The following is a 25,914-nucleotide window of genomic DNA, read 5'->3' as shown; positions in this document are numbered from 1 at the left end:
AATAATTTTGCCTTAACATGGTCAGGTAAACTCTGTTCTTTTAACCAAGCATGTCTTCGAATCACAGAACTGGTAACTGCGGCTCTACAGGAGGCCTCCAAAGAATCAAAACCACATTGCAGAGTATGTTTTCCCACCTGTTCAACTGCATGCAATAAATCCTGCATTTCTTTATAGTCAGGAGCTTCTGAGCTTGTAAGCATTTTCTGTTTTAACTGAGCCATTAAATATTGTTGGTACTTAAGCATATGAAACTGACAATTTAAAGCCCTTACTGCTAAAGTTGCAGAAGTGTAAACTTTCTTCCCCCATCTATCCAATGCTCTGGAATCTCTGTCAGAGGGGACTGGATTTTTTGCAATGGAAGCCTTAACCCCTTTGGGACCCTGGGAAATGGTTTCTGGGTCAGCAGAAGGGTTTTATAAAGAAACTTGTTAGAGTCAGGGACTCTATAATACCCATCTGGCTTGGCTGGAGCAGGGGGCAAAGAATCAGGAGATAAGCTGGATTCAAAGAACACATCATCCACAATATCTAACATAGGCGGAATAGCAAGGGGCCTGTGCTGAGGCAATAAAAGAAAGTCCCTGAGCCTTTTCTTGGATTCTGAATAATCCTGGCTTTCCCAATGGAAATGCTCCCTCATGGTAAGTAAAGTCTCCCCAAAGGAGTAATCCTCGGGAGGAGAGGCTGAAGGGATAGATTCTTCAGCATCAGAGTCCTCGTAGGGGGGTAGAGAGTATCCCTGGTCTGAAGAGGAATCAGAGGAAATGGAAACCTGATCAGAGGAATCATAGTCTGTATCCTGCCTAGGCCTTTTCTCAGGAGGTGGATGGGAACCCCTGATTAGAGTAATGAGGTCTTCTGCCATTTTGAGCATCTGTTTCTTAGGCATGGAGGACTGTTCTGGAGAATGCTGTACTTGCTTCTTTGTCTTTAATGGTGTTTTTGTCTTGGCTGCTGCTTTAATGGAGTAAGAGTGGAAGTCCTTATGAGGTATTTGCTTCCCACAAGAAATACAATTATTAACTTTTTCTGACATTGGTCTGAGGCAAGAAAAAAAGTTTCCCCAATGGGGTACTTGGCTTTATTGAAGACTTCGGATCTGAAATTCGCTTTGAAAATCTCAGGAGTCGGCCGACCGGCACTTGCGAACTGCTTTTGCTTCGGGCACTGCGCGGCAAGAAAGACTGGAGAAAATGGCTCTGGATGCATCTTGCATACCCCTGGTGCACTGACGTCAGGGAGGAAGCGACAGCAACCGACGCCGGACCAGGTCTTTGGAACTCTGGCCAACTGCGGGACCGCCTGACGGCAGGATGACCCAAGTGTAATGACTGCAGCAGTGTAACACGATGAACATCGGACAATAAAGACATTACCAGATCTACAATTACTACAGACAGGTTTTTCATTCTACACTGACCTGGGAGTCTCAAATCTCATAACTAAAATGTTACCCAAATATTTTACAAAGTATAACACGGGACCCTGCATGAAAGGTATCAAGGCTAGATTCTCTCCAAACCTCAGTTGCCATTAAATAGTTTTTTTGCTTTGTTTTTTTTTTTGGAAGCCTGGTCCCTACGCTTTTCATGCAAATCAAGGAAAAAACACTAACGATTCAAACCCCACTGCCAAAAAGCAATATACCAGTGCATACTTACCAAACTCAATGGGTACTCCAGCAGATAAGACTGGATGGAGCGGCGATCCTTCAGTCAAGTATGGTCCCCTTCACTGATTAATCAGTATGGAAAGAAAATACCTCTTCCATTTAACTTTAGGACCTCCCCTTGACAGCTCCTATATCTGATTTAAAACTCACTAAGCTACAAGGTATGAAAGAGATGTAGGATCACGCTACAGCTCAAAAGTCTGAGTCCTGAAATACAGTCTACAAGGAGTTTACTTGTGACCCATGAAGTATGGTCATTGTCTTCTTATCATATCTGCTGATCCGTGAAAAGACCCTTCTTTATGAGCCCTACATCAGTTGGGATGCAGTGAAATTTGGCCTTAGGGAACGCTGGATACCAGCCAAGAACACGGAGAAATCAGCCTTGAGGTGTTCAATCAAGGTATCACTCCAGTCTGCTTGACATAAAGAAATGGTCTTCCTGGGGGCTGCAGCAACAGGCTGAACACATATCTACACTTCCAAAATAAGCTCAAAAAAGGATGGCTCCAAAGAAGTGATGACTGCTCAGTCCAACGATGTTAGTTCCCCAGAAACAACCCAAAGAAAAAGACAAAGACCTCATGTTCCACATATCTGGCTTCAGTCCAAGAACAGATGAAACATACCTGGCACTGAGAAGCATCGTATCTCTCTCATAAATGAAACATCTCAAACATATTCCCCACTTAGCTGACAAGAAAAGGAGCCCAGAACCCACTGAAAGCTCTGAAAATGGTTTTAAATAAATAGTTTTCACAGGAAGCAAGTAAGGAAGTAAATAGTGTGGGAATAAATAGCCAGGGAATTGTTATGGCTAGGCTTGTATAGGCCCTAGGGCCAATAGCCTAGCACCAACCTATGAACCTATAAGCCAGGTCAGATTAAACTCCCTTGTGAGGCCAAAAGACCTACAACAGACATGGTGCTTGCATCCAATCAAGGATCCCAACGAAGAAATCCCATATCTGCAACTTAAGACTCTTACAAACATCCAATCACTTCCTCTTAAGCCACAAACTCTGTCAAGAGCCCATCTGTAGCTCATCCTCTAGAGTGATCTCTGTGTGTAAGCAAGTTCCTAGACTGACTGACTTGCTTGCTTTTTGTTAACCAGGTTAGTCTCATTAGGCTTGTCGCCTAATTTCATGGAGGACCTGACACACTATTTATACAGGCAAAAGCAATTTGGCCAGTACAATGGGAAAGTTCCACTGTTGCTCTTTCTGATAAATATCAGGGATTTTAAATGTCCAAGTAAGCTACCCCCAGCTCAGGTAGATGGGACCTCAGTTTAATGTCTCATTCAAAAAACTGCACTTCAGGAGTGCTGCACCCTCTTATGCTGCACTGCAGTGTCACTACTTCAATATAAATCCAAGAACTTGGTGTGGTAATAAAATCAACTTCAGGCATCTAACGTGAGCATGCAACCTGCTGGCACCCTGAAACTAAAGCAATAAGAACAACTACAAAAACGAGCCTTGGCCTTGACTTGGGGAAGCAAAATTACTTAACAGGTTGATCCCCTTCAATCATGTTAAACAGAATCTTGGCCAGGTGGTTTATCCAGTCAGCAATTAAAATCCCACTTGAGCACTGCATTTTTACCGAGTTCTACATCCTACAGTGTAGTCAAGAAATCCTCATGCTCAGTAGGTCAACACAGGCACTGCAGCGAAAACACCTGTAACATTACATATAATAAAGTACTGGAAAGCATGGACCTGGATATACTCACACAGTCCTGGGCTCTGTTGAAATTTCAAGAAATGCAATCCCAAACTTCAGAAAAGCAACACTGAATGCATGGTTATGGGGAAATGTATGCTTAGTTTGAGATTGCTATACCTTAGTATATTTCCTTTACTCCAAGACAAAGCAGTCAGTCTCCCAAGTTATTGTATGCAGACAAGGAAAGGCTCTTACAAAAATGCTTTAATGGCACTACAACAAGTTTTGAGATTCACTGTGCTCCCTGTTAAAAATGTAATGTATTTTTCACAGTTGTGGAATTCATAACTGTGGCTTCTATTAAGGAGTCTCTAGCCCATCCTTGTAACATCAGAGCATATACACTTGGAGATAGCAGGAGCTACAGATCGGAAACTGTGCAGAGATGTAGGTGACAGAGAAGCTCATGGGCAGATGTTACTTACTAAAGGCTGTCAAAGTAAGATGAGATGACTTCATTAACATGCACTGACTACTTATACAGTGCCACAGTGGCTCACCTCAGGACAAAATTCTAAAGGTGCCTTTGGCTAAGTATAAAAACAAATACTCCAGTGACATGGAATACTGTACTGTCACCAAAATACCACTTAAAACCATGTAATGCTTTTACTGAAGACTAACCCACTCACCCCCCCCCCCCACACACACAGAAAAACAGATACTGTATAACAACGTCTCTCTCTTCAGTTCTGTTCATGCCATTCGGCACATGGGCAATGAGTGCTCTTGAGGCACTCATTTCTGTAGTGGTCATGGATTTATGGGGTCGGATTGCTAGCCCAGTGTCCAACCTTCCTTGGAGGGTGTACCACACACTCACACTTAGGGCCAATTTAGAGTGCTCAATCCACCTACTGCATGTCTTTGAAATGTAGTAGGAAACTGAAGCACCCGGAGGAAACCCACCCAAACACAGGGAGGACCATACAGACTCTACACAGAAGGCACCCCGGCCAAGAATCAAACCAGAGAACCTCTTGGTGTAATGTGACAACACTAACTGCTGCACCATTGAGCCACCCACAACAACTTTTACCAATGCAAAAATGAAGACCAACATTAATGTAAAACAGGATAATAATAAAGGCTACTTTACATTTTTCCAGTGTCAGCTTTGCGGCAGCCATACACCTCTCCAAAACCACCACGGCCAATGATCCGGTGAACACTGAAATCATTCATAGTTAACTGTGGAAAGAAAATAGGGGGTTAAGTAAGGACTCAGAGTTACAGCACGAGATATATGCTCCACACAAATCAGTACATAGTCCTTGCAAATTACAAACACTAAACACTCTGAATGAGATCTATCAACACTACCTCCAAATTCTTGTATGGAATAACTTTGGCTTAGGGAAGTCATTTTTCCTCTATTGATAATGCTCAAAGACAATTTAACGTATTATAAAGCATATATTTATAATCTGCCCCGTCACACAATTTCCTCTCTGTAAGCAATGCATAGCTTGCTTATGCATAGAGCTCACATTGCTCATGTTTTGTTACCGATATCACTCTGGACAGCAAATCTTTTACTAAGTCATAACCCCTATGACTGATTCCACTTTAACAGCTAACAAAAAGTAACCCAATAATTTTTTTCATTCTGAAACTGCACTTGCATATTGCACAAAACTTATACATTTTAATGTTACTGTGTTTATTTTATTCCTCCACACATTTTCTGCTGTACATAAATTGGAAGCTTTTCTCCCTAGACTCTCCCTGAAAATGGGTCTCCAACAGTACGGTTAACCTGCTCAACAACATATAAATAAATTAATTGGATAAACACATACATACAGAAATATTTATAAAAATGCAAGACAACAACAATCACAAAGCAAATGACTGAAAGACCCTAAGGGTAGTCATCTTTATCTATTTTATGAACTCCTCCTCTTTTTTTCTGTATTTCCAATTCTGAGCATATTTCTACAAAGAAAAAAAAAGAATGCACATTCTAAAAATCAGGTCTGGCCTTGGGTAGCAAAGGGCTCAACTCCCCCCCCCCCCCCAATGTACATCACCTGGTATCCCCATGGTTCCCTCATTCTGGCCTACCTACATCATCCAAATTACTCTTATCTTCCTGTTCTTATAGTTTGCCATCTTCATTTTTTACCTGCATTCATTCATTCAATACATCCTAACTAGGCTAGACTATAAACAATAATGAAGGAAATAAATGAATTAAGTTGAGGGTCTGGGGGTCATTATGCTCACTGAAGCAGAGATTCTAGATACTCTGAGGTGCATTTTGAAGTTTTTAAAACAACCTTTCCATTCAAGGGTAGCTTGAACAAAAATTCAGTCTTGCTCTTCAACTTTATGTTTTCTTGTATCCTTTCAACACACTCTAAGTGACCAAGACAACTTTACAATGCCTGTGGTGAAAATAACTCCATTAAGTTGTGCAGCTGGGGGTCTGCTACTTCTGCCAGCAGCCATGGGGGATTCTAGATACTCTGAGGTGCATTTTAGTTTTTTGCTTTTTTCATCCAATAATTGCCTGAACACAAATCATGATTAATGAAAGAAATGTATTCTTTTTTTTTTTTGTTCCCATACCAAGTAGATGGATTGCCGACACTGCAGTGCAGCATAAGAGGGTACTGCACTGAGTGCGTCGCCCTTCAGATGAGATGTTAAACCAAGGTCCCATCTGCTCCAGTTGGTGGAAGCTCAAATGGATGTAAAAGATCCTGTGACACCTATCAAAATGAGTAGGGGGGGGGTCCTTTATTTATACAAAAAGGAAAATATTTAGAGATCTACATTTATTTATTTATTTTGTTTGTTTGTTTACCGGGTAATGTCCGACTGGGCATTCGGCCCTTTTTCCGTGGAGGCCCGGGGAGAAAAGCTCCATACATACAAATAGTATTAAACAATCAAACTGAACACGTATTAATCAACAATGTACAAAGCAAGTCAGTAAAGAAATTAGTTATATAACAATAATTAGCAAATAATTAACAAATTAACAAATTTAACAAAAATGGCACAGTTAGTGATAAAAACTGGCCGCATGAGTTAACAGTGAGAAAGTACAGTTTTGTACCTACCATAAATGTAGATGTCCGAACAGGAATGCATCTGCAGTCCTTACAAATGGGTTGTCCTGTCGTCAGGCAGCCCTTCGGTCGGCCGGATTCCAAAGTCTGGGTCTGGCCTCGGCTGGTGTCGCACTTCACCCGACGTCATAGCTGCAGTTCTTCGGGTATAAAGGCATCAGCCGACGCCATTTTCCTCAGTGTTTCTTGCCCCAGATGCCAGTTGCCCTCTTGGATAGCTAAATTTTGGATAAATGCCAATGTTTCCAAAAAGTAGAAGGCAAATACAAAAAATAAGCATGTATGTACATATATACAAACAAATACACCATAAGAGATCCCCCCCCCCCCCCAGCTAGCTATTAGATGGGCAAATACCCTAGGAATACCACAGAGGGGAAGGAGGGTGGGTAATCCTGACTGCAGATGCATTCCTGTTCGGACATCTACATTTATGGTAGGTACAAAACTGTACTATGTCCTTCAAGGATGCATCTGCAGTCCTTATAAATGGGTAGAATACCATAGCCAAACTAGGGAGGAGGAAGAAGAAATTATGGTGTAGTTAGGATCCCTTGCAAAACAGCAGTGGCAAACCCTGCTCGGGATCTAGAGTATAAAGGTAAGTTATAATGCTTGGCAAATGTATGCACGGAGGTCCAAGTAGCAGCCTCTATAATGTCCTTGGTAGCCACTCCTCGTAAGAAAGCTGTGGTAGTGGCTGTAGCCCTTGTAGAATGAGGCCTTATGTTCTGTGGAGTTTGCTTTCCATGGTAGGAGTAACAGAATCTGATGCAATTTCCTATCCACTTGGAGATTGTCTGTTTTGAAATTGCTTTTCCTTCCCTTCCTGTTGCATATGCTACCAGAAGCTGGTCAGTTTTTCTATTGCCCTTGGTTCTGTCCAGGTAGTAGCGCAACTGTCTATGTACATCCAAAGTATGCAGCAGTCTTTCCCCTGTTCTGTGGATTGGGAAGAAGGTAGGTAGGTGGATAGCCTGGTTTAAAGACACTCTGGATACCACCTTAGGCATAAATGTAGGATTTGTTCTCATGGACACTCTATCTTGATGGAAGATTAGGAAGGGTTGTACTGCCATTAAAGCCTGTAGCTCAGAAACCCTTCTTGCTGAGGTAATTGCCAGCAGAAAAGCAGTTTTCCAGGATAGGTGTTGAAGATCTGCTGTTGCTGCTGGTTCGAAAGGGGAGTGTCAATTTTTCTAGCACAAAGTTCAAGTCCCATGCTGGTAATGGTGGTTTCCTAGGAGGTTTTACATTTTAATTCCTCTCAGAAACTGCCTGAGTAGAGGATGAGAAGACAGGGGATCAAGCTGTATTCTGCAGAAATAGCTGATGCATGTATCTTGATGGAGGAATAGGACAGGCCTGTATGGAGAAGCTCTGCCAAATACTCCAGGATGTTGGCAATGTCTACCTTTGACACATCTTTTCCCCTTTCGACTCCAAATGAGAAACCTTTTCCATTTTCCTGCATAGTTCCTTCTTGTTGAGGGTCTGCGGGCCTCAAGGATAATGTCTTTAACCCTTTGGGATAAATCTGGGTTAGTTGCTCTTATGTAATGTTCCAGGCAGTCAGCTGCAGTGTTTTCAGGTTTGGATGCAGGGTGTTGTAGCCGCTCTGAGTTAACAGCAAAGGAATCAGGGGTAGTGTCCACATTTTCCCCCGAGACATGCTCCTCAGTAATGGGTACCAATGTTGTCTTGGCCAGTCTGGAGCTATCAGAATGATCCTTGGACGTTCCTCTTTGATTTTCAATAGCACCTTGTGCATCAAAGGAAGAGGTGGGAATGCATATGCTGTCAGGCCTTTCCAACTGAAGGATAGAGAGTCCATCTTCCAAGCAAGAGGGTGGTACGTCCTTGTGCAGAATTTCTTGAGCTGGTGATTGAGTGGGGATGCGAATAGGTCTATTTGTGGCAGTCCCCATTTCTTTGTGATGACCTTGAAGATGTTCGGGTGTAGCATCCATTCGTGAGCATCCGAGGTAGTTCTGCTTAATTTGTCTGCTAGGATGTTTTCTTTTCCCGGTACAAAAATTGCTTGTAACTGAATGTTGCAGCTCAGAGCCATATTCCATAGGTCCAGTGCCATCCGGCATAGAGGGTATGAATGAGTGCCTCCCTGTTTGTTGATGTACCACATGACTGTGGTGTTGTCTGTCCTTATCATCAACTGCCCTTCTTGGAGGAATGGTCTGAAATTCTGGATTGCTAGTTTGACTGCCAGCATTTCCTTTTGATTTATGTGCAGGTGCAGCTGATCTGGAGTCCATAAGCCTTGTATGCACTTGTCCAGCATGTGGCCCCCCAACCGAGGTCTGAGGCGTCCGTTGTGATGGTTTGGCTTGGTTGAATGCTGTGGAAGGGCAAACCTGGGTTTGACTGGCATGCCTGAGCCCACCATAGGAACTCTTGTTTCAGGCATGGGATTAGTGGTATTTCGGTTTCTAGGCTGTGCCTGTGTTGAGACCATAAATTCTTCAGGTACCAGTGTAGCTTTCTCATATGCAGTCTGGCATGAGGGACCAGGATTATGCAGGATGCCATGAAGCCCAAGGCCTGCAGTACTTTCCTTGCTGTTAGTTTGTTCTGCTTTGTTAATGCCAAGAAGTAGAGAGGAAGTTGTTCTTGTTTTTCTGCAGTTAGGAATGCCATCTGTTTTACTGTGTCCAATTCTGCACCTAAGAAGGTTATTCTTTGGGATGGTATCAGTCTTGATTTCTTTATATTGACTGTATATCCCAGGGCTTGTAGTGCGAATGACTCTTTGTAAGTCTTCTGTTAGCTTGTTTTTGTTGTCCGCTTGTATCAGGCAGTCGTCCAGGTATGGGTATATTTGGATTCCCTGAAGCCTGCAGTGAGCGATTACTGATGCCAGGCATTTCGTGAACACTCTGGGCGCAGTAGATAAGCCAAAGGGCAATGCTGAGAATTGATAATGCTATGATCCTGCAAGAAATCTGAGGTATCTTCTGCAATTTGGTCGTATGGGGACGTGCAGGTATGCCTCCTTGAGATCTAGAGTCACCAGCCAATACTCCTTGCCCAGCATGGGAAGAAGTTGCTGTAGGGTCAGCATTTTGAATTTTGGAACAATGATGAATGTGTTTAAAGCGGACAGGTCGAGAATAGGCCTCCAATTTTTCTCTTTTCTTGGTACCAGGAATAGTCTGGAGTAAAATCCCTTTCCTTGTTCCATAGATGGTACCCCTTCCACAGCTCTCATCTTTACTAATTGAGCTATTTGATTTAGAGCTTCTGTCTTTTGATTTGGTGGTAGGTTTAGCATTCCTCTTTTTCCTGGTAAAGTATGGAAATGAAACCTGTAGCCTTGGTCTATAGTTTGCAAAATCCACTTGTCTCTTGTGATGTAGTGCCAGTTTTTTGAAAATAAGGCTAACTTTCCGCCTAAGGGTGCTGCTATTTGTTCCCTGGTAGGTGGTGTCAGAGCCAAGTCACTGTGATTGTCCTGTTGCAGTGGTAGTAGTTGTGTCTGTGCCTCGCTGGTTGTTACCTTGCCACTGGCGCCCCCTGTAGGCAGCCCCTCTCGATTGATTTCTGCCTCTTGAACGCCTATTCCTGCCTCTCTGAGTTTTAGAGGAGTCTGGAAAGGACCAATTTTTGGAAGGCCAGTTCCTGCTAAACCTTGGAGGCTGAACCTGTAAGAAATCTTTCACTGTTTGTACAGATTTTGCCTTCTCTTCCATTTTCTGCAGTACCTGTTGAGCAGGAGAACCAAATAAACTGACCTTATCCATAGGAGCATCTAATAGTTTTGCTTTAACATGATCCGCAAGACCTGTTCTTTCAACCATGCATGCCTTCTTATAACTGTGCCAGTCATGGCTGATCTAAAGGAAGCCTCCAGTGCATCATAGCCACATTTTAAAGAATGGTTACTAACCTGCTGAATGTTATGCACCATTTCTAGAACATATTTCTTATCTAAAGAATCATCAGAGGACAATTTCTTAGTTAACTGATCAAGCATAAACTCCTGGTATTGGATCATATGAAACTGACAGTTCAATGCCCTAGCTGAGAGAGTAGCAGAGGTGTATACTTTTTTACCCCATCTCTCTAAGGACCTGGATTCCCTTTCAGAAGGAAGAGGGTTTTAACTGAGGTCGGCTACTGCCTTAGGCCCCTGGGAGATAGTCTCGGATCTGCAAAAGGAGCCTTGTATAAATGATGATGAGTGTCCGGGACCCTGTAGAACCTATCGGGCTTAGCAGGGGCTGGAGGCAAAGTATCAGGAGCAGTGCAAGCATCATTAAATGCATCATCTACAACAGGAGAACTGGAGGTATAGCTAAAGGCCTATGTTGTGGTAAATGCAAAAAGGTCCTAAGCCTTTTCCTTGAATCTGAGAAATCTTGTCCCTGCCATTGGAATTGCTCTCTCATGGCATGTAAGGTTTCCCCAAAGGAAAATTCCTCTGGTGGAGAGGCAGAAGGAATCGATTCCTCAGCATCGGAGTCTTCATAAGTAGAAAAGGAGCCTCTGGATGGTCTGTATTGTCTGTATCATCAGAAGAATCATCTGAGGACACTGGCGCAGGGGGCTCTGCTCTAGGTCTCTTTTCTGGAGGAGGTTGAGAGGCCCTGTCTGGATGAGATTGGGATCCCCTTATTAAAGAGATGAGATCCTCTGCCAGAGTGAGCATTTGGGAACTGGAACTGGGCCTGTGAGAGGGGGGCTTAACAGGCACAGATTTAGAAGTTTTGGCTGCTTTAGCCCTGGCAAAGGCCTTTATGGACATGGCTGCAGGAGGCCTAGCAGCACCACGTGCAGGGGTTGAAACATCCAAAGGGATGGTGTCCGATAATTCTTGTGAAACCACAGTAGCAGGCTGAATTTCAGAGGCCGATTCAACCAGGTTAGAAGGGGCCTCGGTAGTAGTCATGGATTCGGCTGAAGATAGAACCGTTTGCTCGGTTTCGGCCGAAACCGCGGACCGCGAGTGTCGGTTCTTTTCTTTGCGTTTCTTAATAACTTGTGAAGTTGGAGGATCCGACGGCATTATGTACGCAAAATCTGAGCCGAAAAACTGTTCAGCAAACTCCGACCGACGTCTAAGCGTCCGTCGGTTGAAAGAAGCACAGGCTAAACAAGCTGCTACGTCGTGGTCTGGGCCTAAACAAGGTAAGCAGTAAGAGTGGAAATCTTTATGAGGTATTTGTTTCCCACAAGTAAAACAGTTATTCACTTTTTCTGATATCGGCTGAGGGAAGAAAGAGTCCCCAACGGGGTACTTAGCTTTTTAGAAGTCTTCGAAGTAGTATTCGGTAGTAGTAATCTCTGGATCTGACCGACCGGCACTTGCGAACAGCTTCTGCTTCGGGCGCCACGCGGCAAGAAAGACTGAGGAAAATGGTGTCGGCTGATGCCTTTATACCCGAAGAACTGCAGTTATGACGTTGGGTGAAGTGCGACACCAGCCGAGGCCAGACCCAGACTTTGGAATCCGGCCGACCGAAGGGCTGCCTGACGACAGGACAACCCATTTGTAAGGACTGCAGATGCATCCTTGAAGGACATCAGTGTGATACAGTAATTGCAAGACAGAGAAATGCAGTCTATATAACAGTTAAAGACAAAGCAGTATATGTGTATACATTGCTAACTGAAACAGAGTGTAGAATCAAGACAGCCTTCAGCAGTTAATATTTGTAGCTGTGAGAATGAGCTAGTTTAGGGTAATGTAAGGGAGTAGTAGGTAATTTAACCAGGAGTATGGCAGGAGCAGAGCAAGTGTTTTGCTAGATGTTCCTTAAGGAGGTTTTTAAACTCATGAATGCTGGGGATTTTAGCCATAGGTTGAGGAAGAGTGTTCCACAGTTTGGCAATTTTATGGGGAAAAAAGGGTGGTGCCTTGTGTGTTGTGGGCTTGGGTAATCTTTAACAATAGTTTATTTGAGGATCTTAGAGCTCTAGGATTGCTGTTGGGTTGGATTAGACTGGTGAGTGCCGGGCAATTGTTAGGTTTGTGAATTATATTGTGGGCTATGGACAGTTGGTTAAATGTTAGAAGGTTTGGTAGTTCTAACCATTTAAGTTGTGAGAGTACAGAGCAGTGGTGGGTTCTGTAAGGGTGGCCCTGTGGCAAACTTTGCAATTTTGTTGTAGCATGATTCCAGATTATTTAGGTCAGATTTACGAATGTCTAAGTATTATGAAGCCGAAGAGGAGGGTGGAGAGATGATGTGTGCAGGCAGTGGCTAGTCTGGCATTGTCTGTAAGATAAGGTTTAATTCTGCTAAGGGTGCCAAATTTGGAGTGAACTTTTTTTAATGCTGAGGGAGATGTGCATGTCAAACCTTTGGTTATCATCGATTGTGACACCTACAAGTTTGGCTTGGCTGGTGGGATCTATTTTAGTTCCATTTGTGGAAAGGACAGATAGTGGAGAAATTTACAAAATTTACCTAATATTTATAAAATACAGTTTCCATATTCCTTTCTACTTATTACACATTCACATACATTTTTGTACTTAATTTCTATCCTTATTAGATCCCCACTCCTTCTTCCATAGCTACCATCTTACCTTTTTCAATATTATTGCCAAAATCCATTTTCCATTAAATATAATTTCATTTATTTTTTCATTCCATGTAACATAAAACATTTATCAATTATTTTAAAATATTCTTTCTTCTATTTAAAAATAAAAAAAAAACATTTAATCATGTCCATAGTTATCCTATCCACTTCTTCAATGCTTTCAAAAATATATTTTCACAACTTTTCCCATGGATTTATCACACTTTTGCATTTCAAAAAGCACATGTTCATTAGTTTACTCCAACACAATATAAACATATTATTTCAGTATTCTTTTTATATATTATATTCCCTTTGGGTCTAAATTACATTGTCAAACTCACAGGAGCTGGAACTTTGTAATATCGAACCGTGACGTTTGAAACCCAAGAAGTACGAAAACACAGAACAGCGATTTTTTTTACCAGGGGAAAAAATCACTGTTCCGTTACAAAAAAAAAAAACTTGCACTTTAAACTTAAACTAATGTGGGGGGCTTCACCCCCCAACATGGTGGCTGTGCCCCCCACACTCCCCCTACTTAAATACACCAACTCTGAGATCGCACCACAGTGGAGGAAATAGCAAAGCCCAGAAAACGGCCCACCATTTTTTTTTCCTGGGAAAAAAATTGGTGTGCTGTGGCTTTGCTATTTTCGTATTTCGAACATTTGGGTTCGATATTACAACATTCGGACTCCTGTGAGTTTGACATAATATAGAACCATTCCTTTTTACCAGTAATGTATTACCAGTATCCACAAAAAAATCTTGGCATTCTACTTTTTTACTACACCATTTATTATTTTCATAGCTTTAATTTTTCATTCTTTTTCCATGGTTTAACAAAATAATATTGTATCATTATACTCTTGCAGCACAATGTTCTCTCCTTTTGTATTTTGTCAATTTTTATTTTCCATATTAATATTCTTTCCTGGTAACATTTCACCTCATATTTACATCAATTTTCTCTTTAACCTCCTATTTTCCCAAATTTTTTGGATATTTAAAATTTTTTTACAACTAAATGTTCTTCTTTTTCATTTATCCACTTTGACACTTTACACAAATTTAGAGAAGTAACATATACCACTGGGTTAATTAGCCCTAAACTTCCTCCTCCTTTATTTGCATACAAAATTCCTCTTTTTGCTGAATTTAGTCTTGAACTCCACATGAATGAAATCAATTATCTGAAGCAATTATTTTTCCAATATCATTAGTAACATAAATACACTTGCTAAATATGCCACTTCCCCTATTAAAACTGAATTTATAAACCTTTTTTTTCTAAATGACAGTGTATGTTTTCCAAAAGAAGCAAATTCCTTTTAACTCGCTCTTTTCCCATTGCATCATACTTACAATCTTATTACCAAATTTTAAACTTAAGACAGAAATTGTAAATTGTGTTCCTCCTATATTAGCCACATCTCCTAACCCTTTACTTTTCTTTGTTTAAAGTCATCCCAATCGCTTCTAAACATTCATTTAAATAACACATTACTTCTTTTATCCACATCTTGTTTTATTCCAATTACTATAATATCATTTGCATAAGTTAGCAAGACTGGAATTCTTAAGACTCCAGGTGTGACATACTCTGCTTTCTTCACTTTGTTTACTTCACCTACAGTTACATTCATGGTTAAAGCAAAGAGTATACAACTCACTGGACATCCCTGTCTCACACCCCTCCTCATTACTGCCTCCTTACTTAACCAAACATTTACCAAAATGCTTATTTTACTATTTCTATAAGCAGACAAATACTTTCCTAGGTTTTCTCACTTGTGTTGTAATCTTTCATTATCACCAATGAAAGTCCATGCCCTATTGTATTAACTGCTTTATTAATATCCCCTATCATAAGTTTAGCTTCTTCTCCTCTATTTATATCATCCACAATCTCGTTACTCTTGTTAATTCTTGACATACCTTTCCTTTTATACTATACATACTATGTTCCCTAACACTTTCCATCTTTCTTTTAAATCTTGTCTGCAGTATTTTCATAAAAATCTTATAATCATTATTGTGCTGTACTATTGGTCTCCAGTTTTTCATTGCAGATTTTTACTTTATTCCAGACAAATTTAAGTATGCCAACGCATAATTTTTTTATACATAAAACTTATTCAGCCATTCATTCAAAATATTTAAAACATTCTTTTTGCCACTACATTCAGTTTTTATGCATTTCACAGCCTATTCCATCTGACCCTGCAGCCAAATCTAAATTTACTTGTCCTAATACTTCATCGAATTAGTATAAAGATATCTCCTTTTCAAATTCTTCACTTTCTTGTTCTGGAAACTTTTTTACTTATATCAATTTTAATTTCTTTTTTAAACATCTCTTGTACATATTCTACAATATTCATAATATGTTCCAGAGTTCTTTCCATTTCTCCTTTTGTATTTTTCATTTCTCTCATTACACCATCATCCTTTACCAGTCTACTTAAACATATAGAAATAACTTCTCTTTTTCCTTGTAAAAATATCTGTTTGAATAATAAATCTTCAATTTTGTCTTGATTTTTTTTATATAATTCTCTTCATCAAAATACACTCTCTCATTATTTTCTAAATATTCCAATGTGTCTTTATACAGTCACTTATACTGTTCTTTATCCGCTTTTCTTATATCATATAACCGCTGTAAACATTTTTATATATAATCTTAAAATTAATCCACTGTTCAGACCAGTTGTTATAAAATGTTCTCATCGTAATATGATCTCTCCATAACTGCATTATTAATCTTTTTCCTTCTTTAATCACACATTTTCTCATTTAACCTTTTTATTCCTATTTTGTACCCGAGGTGGTGGTGCTGCGGTAGCGTTGTCACCTCACAGCAAGACGTTGTCCCGTTCGATTCTCAGCTAGAGCGTCTTCTGTGGTGACATGTGTGAATGGGCGTACCTTCGTTGAAGGTTGTGCGTTAGAACCGGCAACTCAGCACGTAAAAATCAACTGTCAATCATTAGCGGACTGGAGTTCCGCTGTGGCGACCCCTAACTGGGAAAAGCCGAAAGACACAAATATATTCCTTATTTTCATCTACCTCTATCCATATTGTTAAATGATCTGAAAACCCCATTTCACATGATTCTCCATTTCATATGATTCTCTTTCCCTTATGATTAGTTTTTCTGATACTATAAAATAATATATTTCAGCTTTATAGACACCCCTTCTTATAAGTCCATGAATTTCATTCACAGAGCATTAATTTACCACATCTCATAACATCTAACAGTTTTCTTACACCATTTCCTTTCAAGTTCACCTCAAGGCATACTTAAAATCTCCCGTCAATATAATATTCAATTTACCACTACATAATCGAAATAATATTTGATGAAATAAATTACTTCTTTGCATGTAACGTGCACATATAGTGCTATAATTCTATATACTTGTTCTTCCCATTTTAAGTCCAGAAAAATAGAACAGTTGTGTACACTTACAAATATGACTGTCATTGTCCATGTTGGTGTGAATGACCAGAGCCGTACCTCTCTGGACTACATAGAGAGAGACACAGAAGAGCTCTCTGATCATGTAGCCCAGGCTGGTATGGCCATGACCCTGAGTAGCATCCTGCCCTCACCAAGAATGATACCACAGTATAAAGAAAAAATGCTCGATTTCAACAACTGGCTAAGTTTCTGGTGTCATTCAAAGGGGATCCAGTATCTGTCCACCTAGAATGACATGCTCAACAAGCCACGCTGCTTCGCTAGAGACAGCTTGCACCTGTCACCTTAGGCTTTCGATTACTGGTCAAGGCTCTTGCCACCCCCATAGTGCCTTTTTTAGGCAAGACTCAAAAGACAAACCCACCGCTGTAAATAGCACAAGTAACAAAAAACTGAGGGTAATGCGACTCAATGCCAGAGATCTGAACCTCAAAATGCATGCACTCAAGTACTCCTCAGTATGGAGAAAATCGATATACATGCAGTTACAGAAACATGGCTTAAGGCTTCAGAGAGAACCCCAGCACTACCAGGCTACAACTCATACCATACATTTCGGCCACAGAACCCAAACCGAAATACAAAAGGCGGGGGCGTATCCATATTCATCAAGGATACCCATACCTCCAGGTTAGTGGCACAGCACGATGCTTCAGAGATCATCCATGTGCAACTAACAATGGGCAAAACTACATTTCAAATTGTAGCTTGCTACAGATCACCCACCATGTCCCAGGACCCCCACTCCTCGTTTCTGGAAACACTGGGAAACATAAAGGTCCTACCAAACACCCTAATATTGGGTGATTTCAATTACCCAAACATTAACTGGGAGATCTACTCAAGTACTAACTCCCTTGCCAAACATTTCCTAGAATTTATAAACTCAAACGCCCTGGTTCAACTGGTCAACATTCCCACCAGAGGTGACAACATATTGGACCTGGTCATCACCAACATGGGTGACCGGTGTTCCACACCGGAGGTCAACCCCTCGCTCGTTAGATCTGGCCATAAACAAATCACTTTGGATATCCACATTCCGCCCCCACCCCCGGACAAGAAAACCGCCATAAAAAAACTTTTCAAAAGCAAACTTCACGTTACTTAAGACCGAGATGGAAAGTTTCAAAGTCCCCATGCTGAAGGATAACGCTGTCCAAGCTGCAAAATCCTTTACTAATGCACTCTACGGGCACCTACAAGAATACATGGATCATGCCATCCCAAGCAAAACCAAAATTCACTCCTCCAAGAAAAGGAAACCAGTCTGGTGGACTCCTGCCATAAACAAGCTATACAATAGGAGGAGGAAACTAGTATAGAAAAGAGTAAAATCCCAAGAAGGGAAGACATCCCTGATCAGTATCAGCAGGAAACTATGATCCCTCATAAAATCATCCAAGGCGAGCTTTGAAAGAAAAACTGCCAAGAACTCCAAAGATAACCACAAGGCATTCTTTAGCTATGTCAAGAATCTAAGTGGCAATGATCAGATCTACTGAGAGTTAGTGCAGAATGGCACAAAATACACTGAACCGACCGATATCGCCAACATCCTGGCAGACGCCAACCCCCTCTCACCCCCAAAAGGGCCCATAACCGTACCAGAAGAATGTAGTAGATTCCCTGAAATCATAGATAGTAATCTCACCTTTGATAATCACATTGCCAAAGTGGTTAGAAAATCCTTCTATGTGACCCACCTAATCACAAAATTGTTCGCATCCAGATCAAAAGAGGTCATTGTGCCCCTCTACTCATCAGACCCATCATAGAGTATGACGCCCCATTTGGGATGTACCTTACAAGACACCTGCAACAACTGGAAAGACCACAGAAGTACCTCATCAAGAGGATCACTGGCCTCAAACAGATGCCCTATGCAGTTCGAATGAAGAAATTACAGCTGTACACTGTTGCATACCGCCTACTCAGAGGTGATCTCTGCCTGACATAAAAGGCCATGTCCAACCCAGAATTGATGGACATGCTCCACCTAAAGAAAACCTTATGCCTGCAAGCCACACGCTCTAGGGATCTAAACCTCACCACAACAATAAATAGGACGTGCTGAAGTGATAGATTCCTGTCCCAGAGACTTCCCATGCTTTGGAACAAGATCCCAATCTACATTAGGCAGAGCTCCTTGCTAACACTCTTCAAAAGAAGCCTTGAAGAGTGGATGAAAACAAAAAGTTTACCTTGGGGATCACTTCAGTGGCTCTGCTGGACAGAGGCACAGAGAACTAATCTAAGGGGGCGGCAAAAGCCAACACATTCTGGCTAGGCTTACAAATGCCTTCAGGCAGATAGCCTAGTACCTACCTATGAACCTATAAATGTAGATGGTCGAGTGTATTCACTGTTTCAGTCATCCCACTTGGGTTATCCTGCAGGGGTAGCCCTCAGTCAGCTCAAATACCAGAGGCTTAATATTTCTGCGTCGGTTGCTGTCGTTCCAAGACTGACGTCAGGTCGTTAGTGGTATAAAATCAGGCAGCCGAAGCCATTACATCAATTTTTCTTGCCTCAACTATCAGTTGTCCCCAAATAGGGAACTAGGTTATGGTGGAAGAACACCACCAGTAGAAAGTAAATACCAAAAAGTTCCTGCAAGGAGAGTGGAAGACAGAGAGAGACACACAGAGAGACAAGGGGGATGGAGGGTGGGAAACCAGGACTGCAACAATGAATACACTTGAACATCTACATCTATGGTAAGTGTACGCAACTGTACTATGTTCTTCGTGTTTCACTGTTGCAGTCATCACACATGGGTTGATTCCCAAAGCTGAAGAAAAGGGTGGAGACAGTCAAGAAGACTGGGAGCTGGCTAGAATGCCCTGCAAGACTGCAGTGGCAAAGTCTGCCCTGGATTTGGAGAAGATAGGTAGGTGGTAATACTTAGTGAAGGTATGAACAGAAGTCCATGTTGCAGTCTCCAAGATGTCCCTGGTGGGGACCCCTCTGAGAAAAAGTGCAAAGGTGGAGGTTGCCCTGGTGGAATGGGTCCTGACCCACTTTGGGGGCAGTTTCCCATGCTGTTTGTAGCAGAAATGGATGCAGTGTGCTATCCATTTGTATATTGTTTGTTTGTATATGGCCTAGCCCCCTGTCCCTGCTGCGAAGCTGACTAGAAATGGGTCATTTTTTCTAAAAGACTTAGTCCTATCCAGACAGAATCTGTGCTGTCTGTGCACATCTAGAGAGTGCAGAATCCTTTCCCCCTTGTTTTGTGGATTAGGGAAAAAGATGGGCAAATGAATGGACTGGTTTAAAGCCACACTGGACACCACTTTAGGCATGAAGGATGGGTTAGTCCTGAGGGAGACCCTGCCAGCATGCAAATGATGAAGGGCTCTACGGCCATGAGTGCTTGTAGCTCTGAAACTCTTCTAGCTGAAGTGATGGCCATAAGCAAGGCTGTTTTCCAAGAGAGAAATTTTAACTCTGCTGAAGCTGGAGGTTTAAAGGGGGTAGGGTGAGCTTTTCCAACATAAAGTTAAGGTCCCAAGCTGGGGTAGGAGCTCTCCTGGGTGGCCTTAAGTTGTTAGCCCCTCTTAGGAACTGGGGAACTGCTTGATGACAGGGTGTTAGAAGAGAGGTGGCTCTGTGCTGTAATGAGCAGAGATGGCGGAGGCATGAATTTTAATAGAAGGGAAGAATAGACCCTTGTGCAGTAGGTCTGCTAGGTAATCTAGGATAAGAGGTAGGGAGGGCTATGCTGTTTCAGCTCCCTTAGCCTGGATTTAGGTAAAAAACCTTTTCCACTTGTCAGCATAGGATTTTCTAGTGCTAGGGCATTTGGCCTCATGTATAACATCTAGGACTTGTTTGTTTTGGCTGGCAGCTTGAGGAGAGGTCAGGGAATAAGCCAGGCTGCCAGATTGAGGGTCTGCAATTGGGGATGCATGAATTCTCCATCCTTCTGGGTCAGGAGTGTTGGGATCTGAGGTAGGTGCCATGGTGGCAGGGGTGACGGGCTGCGCAGCAGTGGGTACCAGTGCTGGCATGGACAGTCTGGGGCAATCAGGATTGCTCTGGGTTTTTCCTCCCTTATTTTGAGCAGTACCCTTGAAATGAGTGGTAGAGGGAAATGCATAGACAGAGAGGTTTACCCATTGGAAGGATAGAACATCCACTTTCCAGGCCTTGCTATGAAAGTTCCCCTGGTGCAGAATTTGCTGAGCTGATGATTGGAGTGGGAGGCAAAGAGGTCCACCCTTGAGGTGCCCCATTTCCGGGTTACAAGGGTGACGGTTCTGTGGTCTAGCTGCCACTCGTGTGGGTCTAACAAGTTTCTGCTTAAGTTGTCTGCCAGACGTTTAGGGAGCCTGGCAGGAATTGTGCTCGCATATGAATTTGCATGGCTGAGGCAGTGTGCCAAAGGGTCATGGCAAGCCTGCAGAGAGGATAAGAGTGAGTCCCTCCCTGCTTGTTGATATACCACATCACTGTGGTGTTGTCTGTTTTGATCAGTAGAGGCCCCGGGGAGAGTAGGGGGTCTGAAAGCTGTCAGGGAGTGCTGAACAGCTTGCAGCTCTTTTTGGTTGATGTGCAGATGTAGTTGATTTGGGCTCCAATGGCCCTGAATGCACCTGACGTCCAGGTGTGCACACCAGGCATAGTCTGATGCGTCTGTGGTGAGGGTCTGGGCGGCATGGGGTTTTGAGAAGGGAAGCCCCTTGTTGTGGTTGCATGCTGCTGCCCACCAAAGAAAATCTTGCCTTAGACAAGGTATCACTGGTATGATAGTTTCCAGGTCTTGAGAGTGTTGACACCAAAGGCTTTTTAGGTACCACTGTAGTTTCCTCATATGCAGTCCGGCATATGGAATGAGTAGAATGCAGGAGGCCATGAACCCTAGAGCTTGCAGGATTTTCCTTGTGGATAACTGGGTTCTGGGTGGATAGATGAGAGAAGTAGTCTGTCATGTAGGCTTCTTTTTCTGGAGTAAGGAATGCCATTTGTGATGCTATATCCAGGCTTGCTCCCAGGAATATTTTTTTTTGTGTGGGGACTAGTTTTGATTTCATTTCGTTGACAGTGTACCCCAGGGAGGTCAGTAGGGCCTTTACAAAGGTCAGGTGCTGTAACAGCTTTTCCTGACTGACTGCCTGAATTAGGCAGTCATCTAAGTAGAGGTAAATTTGAAAATTTCTTTGTCTGCAAAAGGCAATGGCTGGAGCACTGCATTTTGTGAAAATTTGGGGGCAATGGCTAAGCCAAAGGGAAGAGCAGAGAACTGAAAGTGCATAGATCCTGCACTGAAACGTAGATATTTCCTGCAAGATTCCCTGATTGGGATGTGTAGGTAGGCCTCTTTTAGGTCTAGGGTAGCTCACAAAGCATCCTTGGAAAGCATAGGAAGTAGCTGCTGTAGGGCGAGCATTCTGAATTTTGGTATCACCAGAAAGGTGTTTAGAATGGCTAGATCGAGGATTGGGCACCCGGTGCCCTCTTTTCTGGGTACCAGGAAGAGTCTGGAATAGAAACCTTGGCCTATCTATTCTGCAGGAACATGCTGTACTGCCCTCATGGAGAGCAGTGAAGGACTTGCTTTTTGGCCTTTGCCTACTGGTTTGGAGGAAGATCTGGGAAACCTTTTGGGGTTGGCAGAGTGTGGAAATAAAATTTGTATCCCTGGGACACTATGTTGAGGACCCATCGGTTGTTGGCAATAGAGGCCCAGTTGCTTGCATGGAAGGAGAGTTTTCCTCCTAGGGGCACAAGCAGGTGGGCAGAGGTAAGGGGTGGATGTGTAAAGTCATTGTGAGTTCTTACCATAAGGGGGTGGCTTTGCACTCCCTGTTTTTGAAGAGGAGGAACTCCACTGCTTAGATCTCTGCATTCCCTGGGGCTGCTGTCTGGGGGGGGTCTGCTTCCCCTGAGTCTGGGCTGAGCTGGCCTGAAGGGGGCAGGAAAGGGCCAGTGCTTGGAGAGGCAATGCCTACTGAACCTCTGAGGCTGGACCTGTAAGAAGTATTTAACTGTCTGCATAGATTTAGCTTTTTCTTCCATCTTTTTTAAGACCTCTGTCTTTGTCTAATGGTGTGTCCAATAACTTGGATTTGACATGGTCTGGCAAGGTCTGTTCCTTAAGCCAAGCATGCCTTCTAAGGACAGAACCAGTGACTGCTGCCCTGCAAGATGCAGGGCATCAAAGCCACATTGCAAGGTGTGCTTAGTAACTTGACTTGCAGAATGCAATTCTTTACTTTCTGTACAAGCAGGAAAGGGAAGATATTTTTTGTTTGAGGAGTTCCATGGTATGCTGCTGATATTTCAGCATGTGGAACTGACAATTTAATGCTCTACAGCAAGAGTAGCAAAGGTGTATACTTTTTTACCCCATCTCGGGAATCCCTGTCTGAGGAGGTGGGATTCTTAGCTGAGGTTGCTTTAATTCCTTTAGGTCCTTGAGAGATGACCTCTGGGTCAGCAGTACGATTTTTGAAAAGGAATTTGTGAGAGTCAGTGACTCTAAGTACTGGTCAGGTTTCCTGGGAGCAGGAGGAAGGAGTCTAACTGGATTCCATAAAAACATCATCCACAACATCAAGGACATGAGGAAAGGCCAAAGGTCTGTGCTGTGGTAAATCTAAGAATTCCCTGAGTCTCTTTTTTGACTGAGGATAGCCTTGACATTCCCATTGGAAATGCTCCGTTAAAGTATGAAGGGTTTTCCCAAATGAAAAATCCTCAGGTGGAGAGGCAGAAGGAATGGATTCCCCTGCATCAGAATCTTCATAAGCAGAGAAGGGTTGCATGTCTTCATATTCAGAAACATCAAAGTCATCGGACTCCTATTCAAATAAAATAAGACAAGCAATAGAACAAGTCTCTTTCTTTTGGAAGGGGTAGCCTGGCTTCCCGTAACAAGCATAATAAGGTCTTCCACCATTTTAAGCATTTGAGACTGAGACAAGGAAGCTGGTGCCTGAGCTTGGGTCGTTGTTTTTATGGGCGTAGTTTGCACCCTGGTACTTAGAAACTCAGCAGTTTTAGATTTTATAAAGAATTGAAGATGCGAAAGAAGTCGGTCTGTGTCGAGTATTGGTAGTGCAAAGTACTTCCTCGGAAACCGGAGCCTGCTTAGCAGCTATGGATTCATACAAAAGTAGAGACATCTGCAGGATCCTCAGTCGAAGAAGAGTCTTGCAGCATATCAGACTCCGAAAGGGTCTCGGTAGCGGCCTATGGATCCACAGAAGTGGGCATCAGGGGCTATGAAAGCGCCTCACTGAGGATCGGAGAACTGATGACTAGCTTAGCAGAAGTGTTGTCTGCAATTTTGGACCTCTGCCGTCTGTCTTTATCCTTACGTTTTTTGGAAGATCGGTAGTCAGATGGTTTACCAAAGCCATATCGGAATTCGAGGACTGAGAGCAAAAATATTTAGCTAAAAAAAGGACCCAACGATGTGTAGTTCGGGCGTTGAACAAAGCACAAAAGCGACAGCGAGGGACATCGTGGTCTGGGCCTAAACAGGTGATGCAGTAAGAATGGAAGTCTCGGTGTGGTATTTGCTTTCCACAGGCAAGACAATTGTTAACTTTTTCTGACATCGGTTAGAGCAAGAAAAAAGGATCCACAATGGGGTACTTAGCTTTAGAAGACTTCAAATTCAATTCGGAAATGAAAACTCGGGTAGCGGCCGACCGGCACCCGCGCAAACTGCTTCTGCTTCAGGCTCCTCGGCAAGAAAGACTGATGTAATGGCATAGGCTGCCTGATTTTATACCACTGACTACCTGACTTCAGTTCTAGAGCAACAGCAACCAACGCAGAAATACTAAGCCTCTGGTATTCGGGCCGACTGAGGGCTACCCCTGACAGGATAACTCAAATGTGATGACTGCAACAGTGAAACACGAAGAACATCACAAGGAAAAGTCTACTAGGTCCCCTTTAACCTTAACACTTTACAACAACATTTTCTGAAAATGAATGTTGCCTGGATGGCCAGTGGCCAGTCAGCACATTCTTTGTTAAAGTTAATGGCTTTACCAAACATTATATCCTAAGGTGAAACAGCAAGATGATGGACAGACTAGAATATCAAACAAAATCTGGGCTAGTCTGGCTATGCAAAACTTTTTTTTCTGATGAGGGAAGAAAAAGGCATAATTTCCATTTATCCTTCATGGACTAATGAGAATACCGATGAAGGTGGGACCACAAAGATCGTTATGTAAGATGTGCACTTACAGTTTTAATGTCCGCTTTGAAGACAAGGTCTCTAACTTAGAATACTCAGACTATACTAGAACAGTCTGAAGCCAAAGGCCTACATCTGTTTAAATGCACATGCCTATGGTTTCAGAACCACTGACAATGGTGATACTGACGTAAGGTCCTTCAGTACTGCCAGCAGGAAAACCCATTTTGGCATTTCAGCTATTAGGTATTCAGGGACCTCTTTAAGAAGTAAATGGCTTCTGCATGAAACAATGAACATTTGTGGACATGAAGAATCAACCTTCTGTGGTGATAGCTCCTTAAATGGCTGAACCAATATAGGAGATTCATTTCTAGATACACATGAGATTAGCATCTGAATATCTGAAATGAAAGCTGCCTTACGGTGGGGCCAATACAGCTATTTTATTTTTATAAAAGTATTTATTTCTATTTGTTAAACAAAAAATGCTAAACAGACTGCACTGATGCGGTTTTGAATGAACCCAAATGTTAAAATCTACTGTGACGATATCACTCTATAGTAAGCTTACCCTACCTATGGCTCATTTGTCAAAGTGAAAGGATCTACTCCTAAGAGGTGTTCTGTCGTGTTTTAATTCCATGATAACACAAATTCATCTGTTCATTAATGAAGATAATACCACTGTCAGTCAATGAAATGTTTGTTTCTAAAGTCAAAGATTTACTTATTAAAATTACTTCTATTAAATGCCCTTAATCAACCGCATCAATAATGTAGCCAAAAATAATTATCTGGCAATGCTTTACAGAAAGGCCTCTCCTGAAAATTTGGTAAACAAACAGATGAAGTTTTGATAATACTACTTTCGAGTGTTTCATTTCGTCTTCCATGATATATCTTACTGGCTAGGTAACACAGACCGCTCCACAGTTTGCAATGCTAGTTCTACTTCCCACTTTCCTGACAGGTAACATTTAAGAGAGTCATTATTTTCTGGTTCACAGTTGTCATCAATCTGCACTGTACTCTTAACATTCAGACAAGTATGTTGTCAGGTGTTGCAGACGAGACCCATACTTTTTCAACTTTTTCTTTAATACATTCACTGAGAGTCTTAAGGAGTCAGGTCAGAGCTTAACAGGCACACACTAGAAACTATATTTTCTACTAAATACAAATATTCATGGTGTTTTTTATACCTTGAACACTTTG

The 25,914-nt window shown here is 42.3% G+C and overlaps 1 protein-coding gene across 1 annotated transcript in view; it reads right to left on the bottom strand.

Moving 5' to 3' along the window:
- LOC122811972 (beta-adrenergic receptor kinase 1-like) overlaps positions 1-25,914 on the bottom strand; it is a 2,445,913-nt gene that overhangs the window by 1,415,785 nt on the left and 1,004,214 nt on the right. Inside the window, exon 8 of the mRNA XM_044084173.1 lies at positions 4,512-4,603. Coding sequence (XP_043940108.1) covers positions 4,512-4,603 — 92 coding nt within the window. The remainder of the gene's footprint in view (positions 1-4,511; positions 4,604-25,914) is intronic.

Source organism: Protopterus annectens, chromosome 9.part0, assembly GCF_019279795.1.
Source record: "Protopterus annectens isolate FY-2018-M chromosome 9.part0, PAN1.0, whole genome shotgun sequence".
Classification (NCBI taxonomy): Eukaryota; Metazoa; Chordata; order Ceratodontiformes; family Protopteridae; genus Protopterus; species Protopterus annectens.
This window is presented reverse-complemented; position numbering and strand designations above follow the sequence as displayed.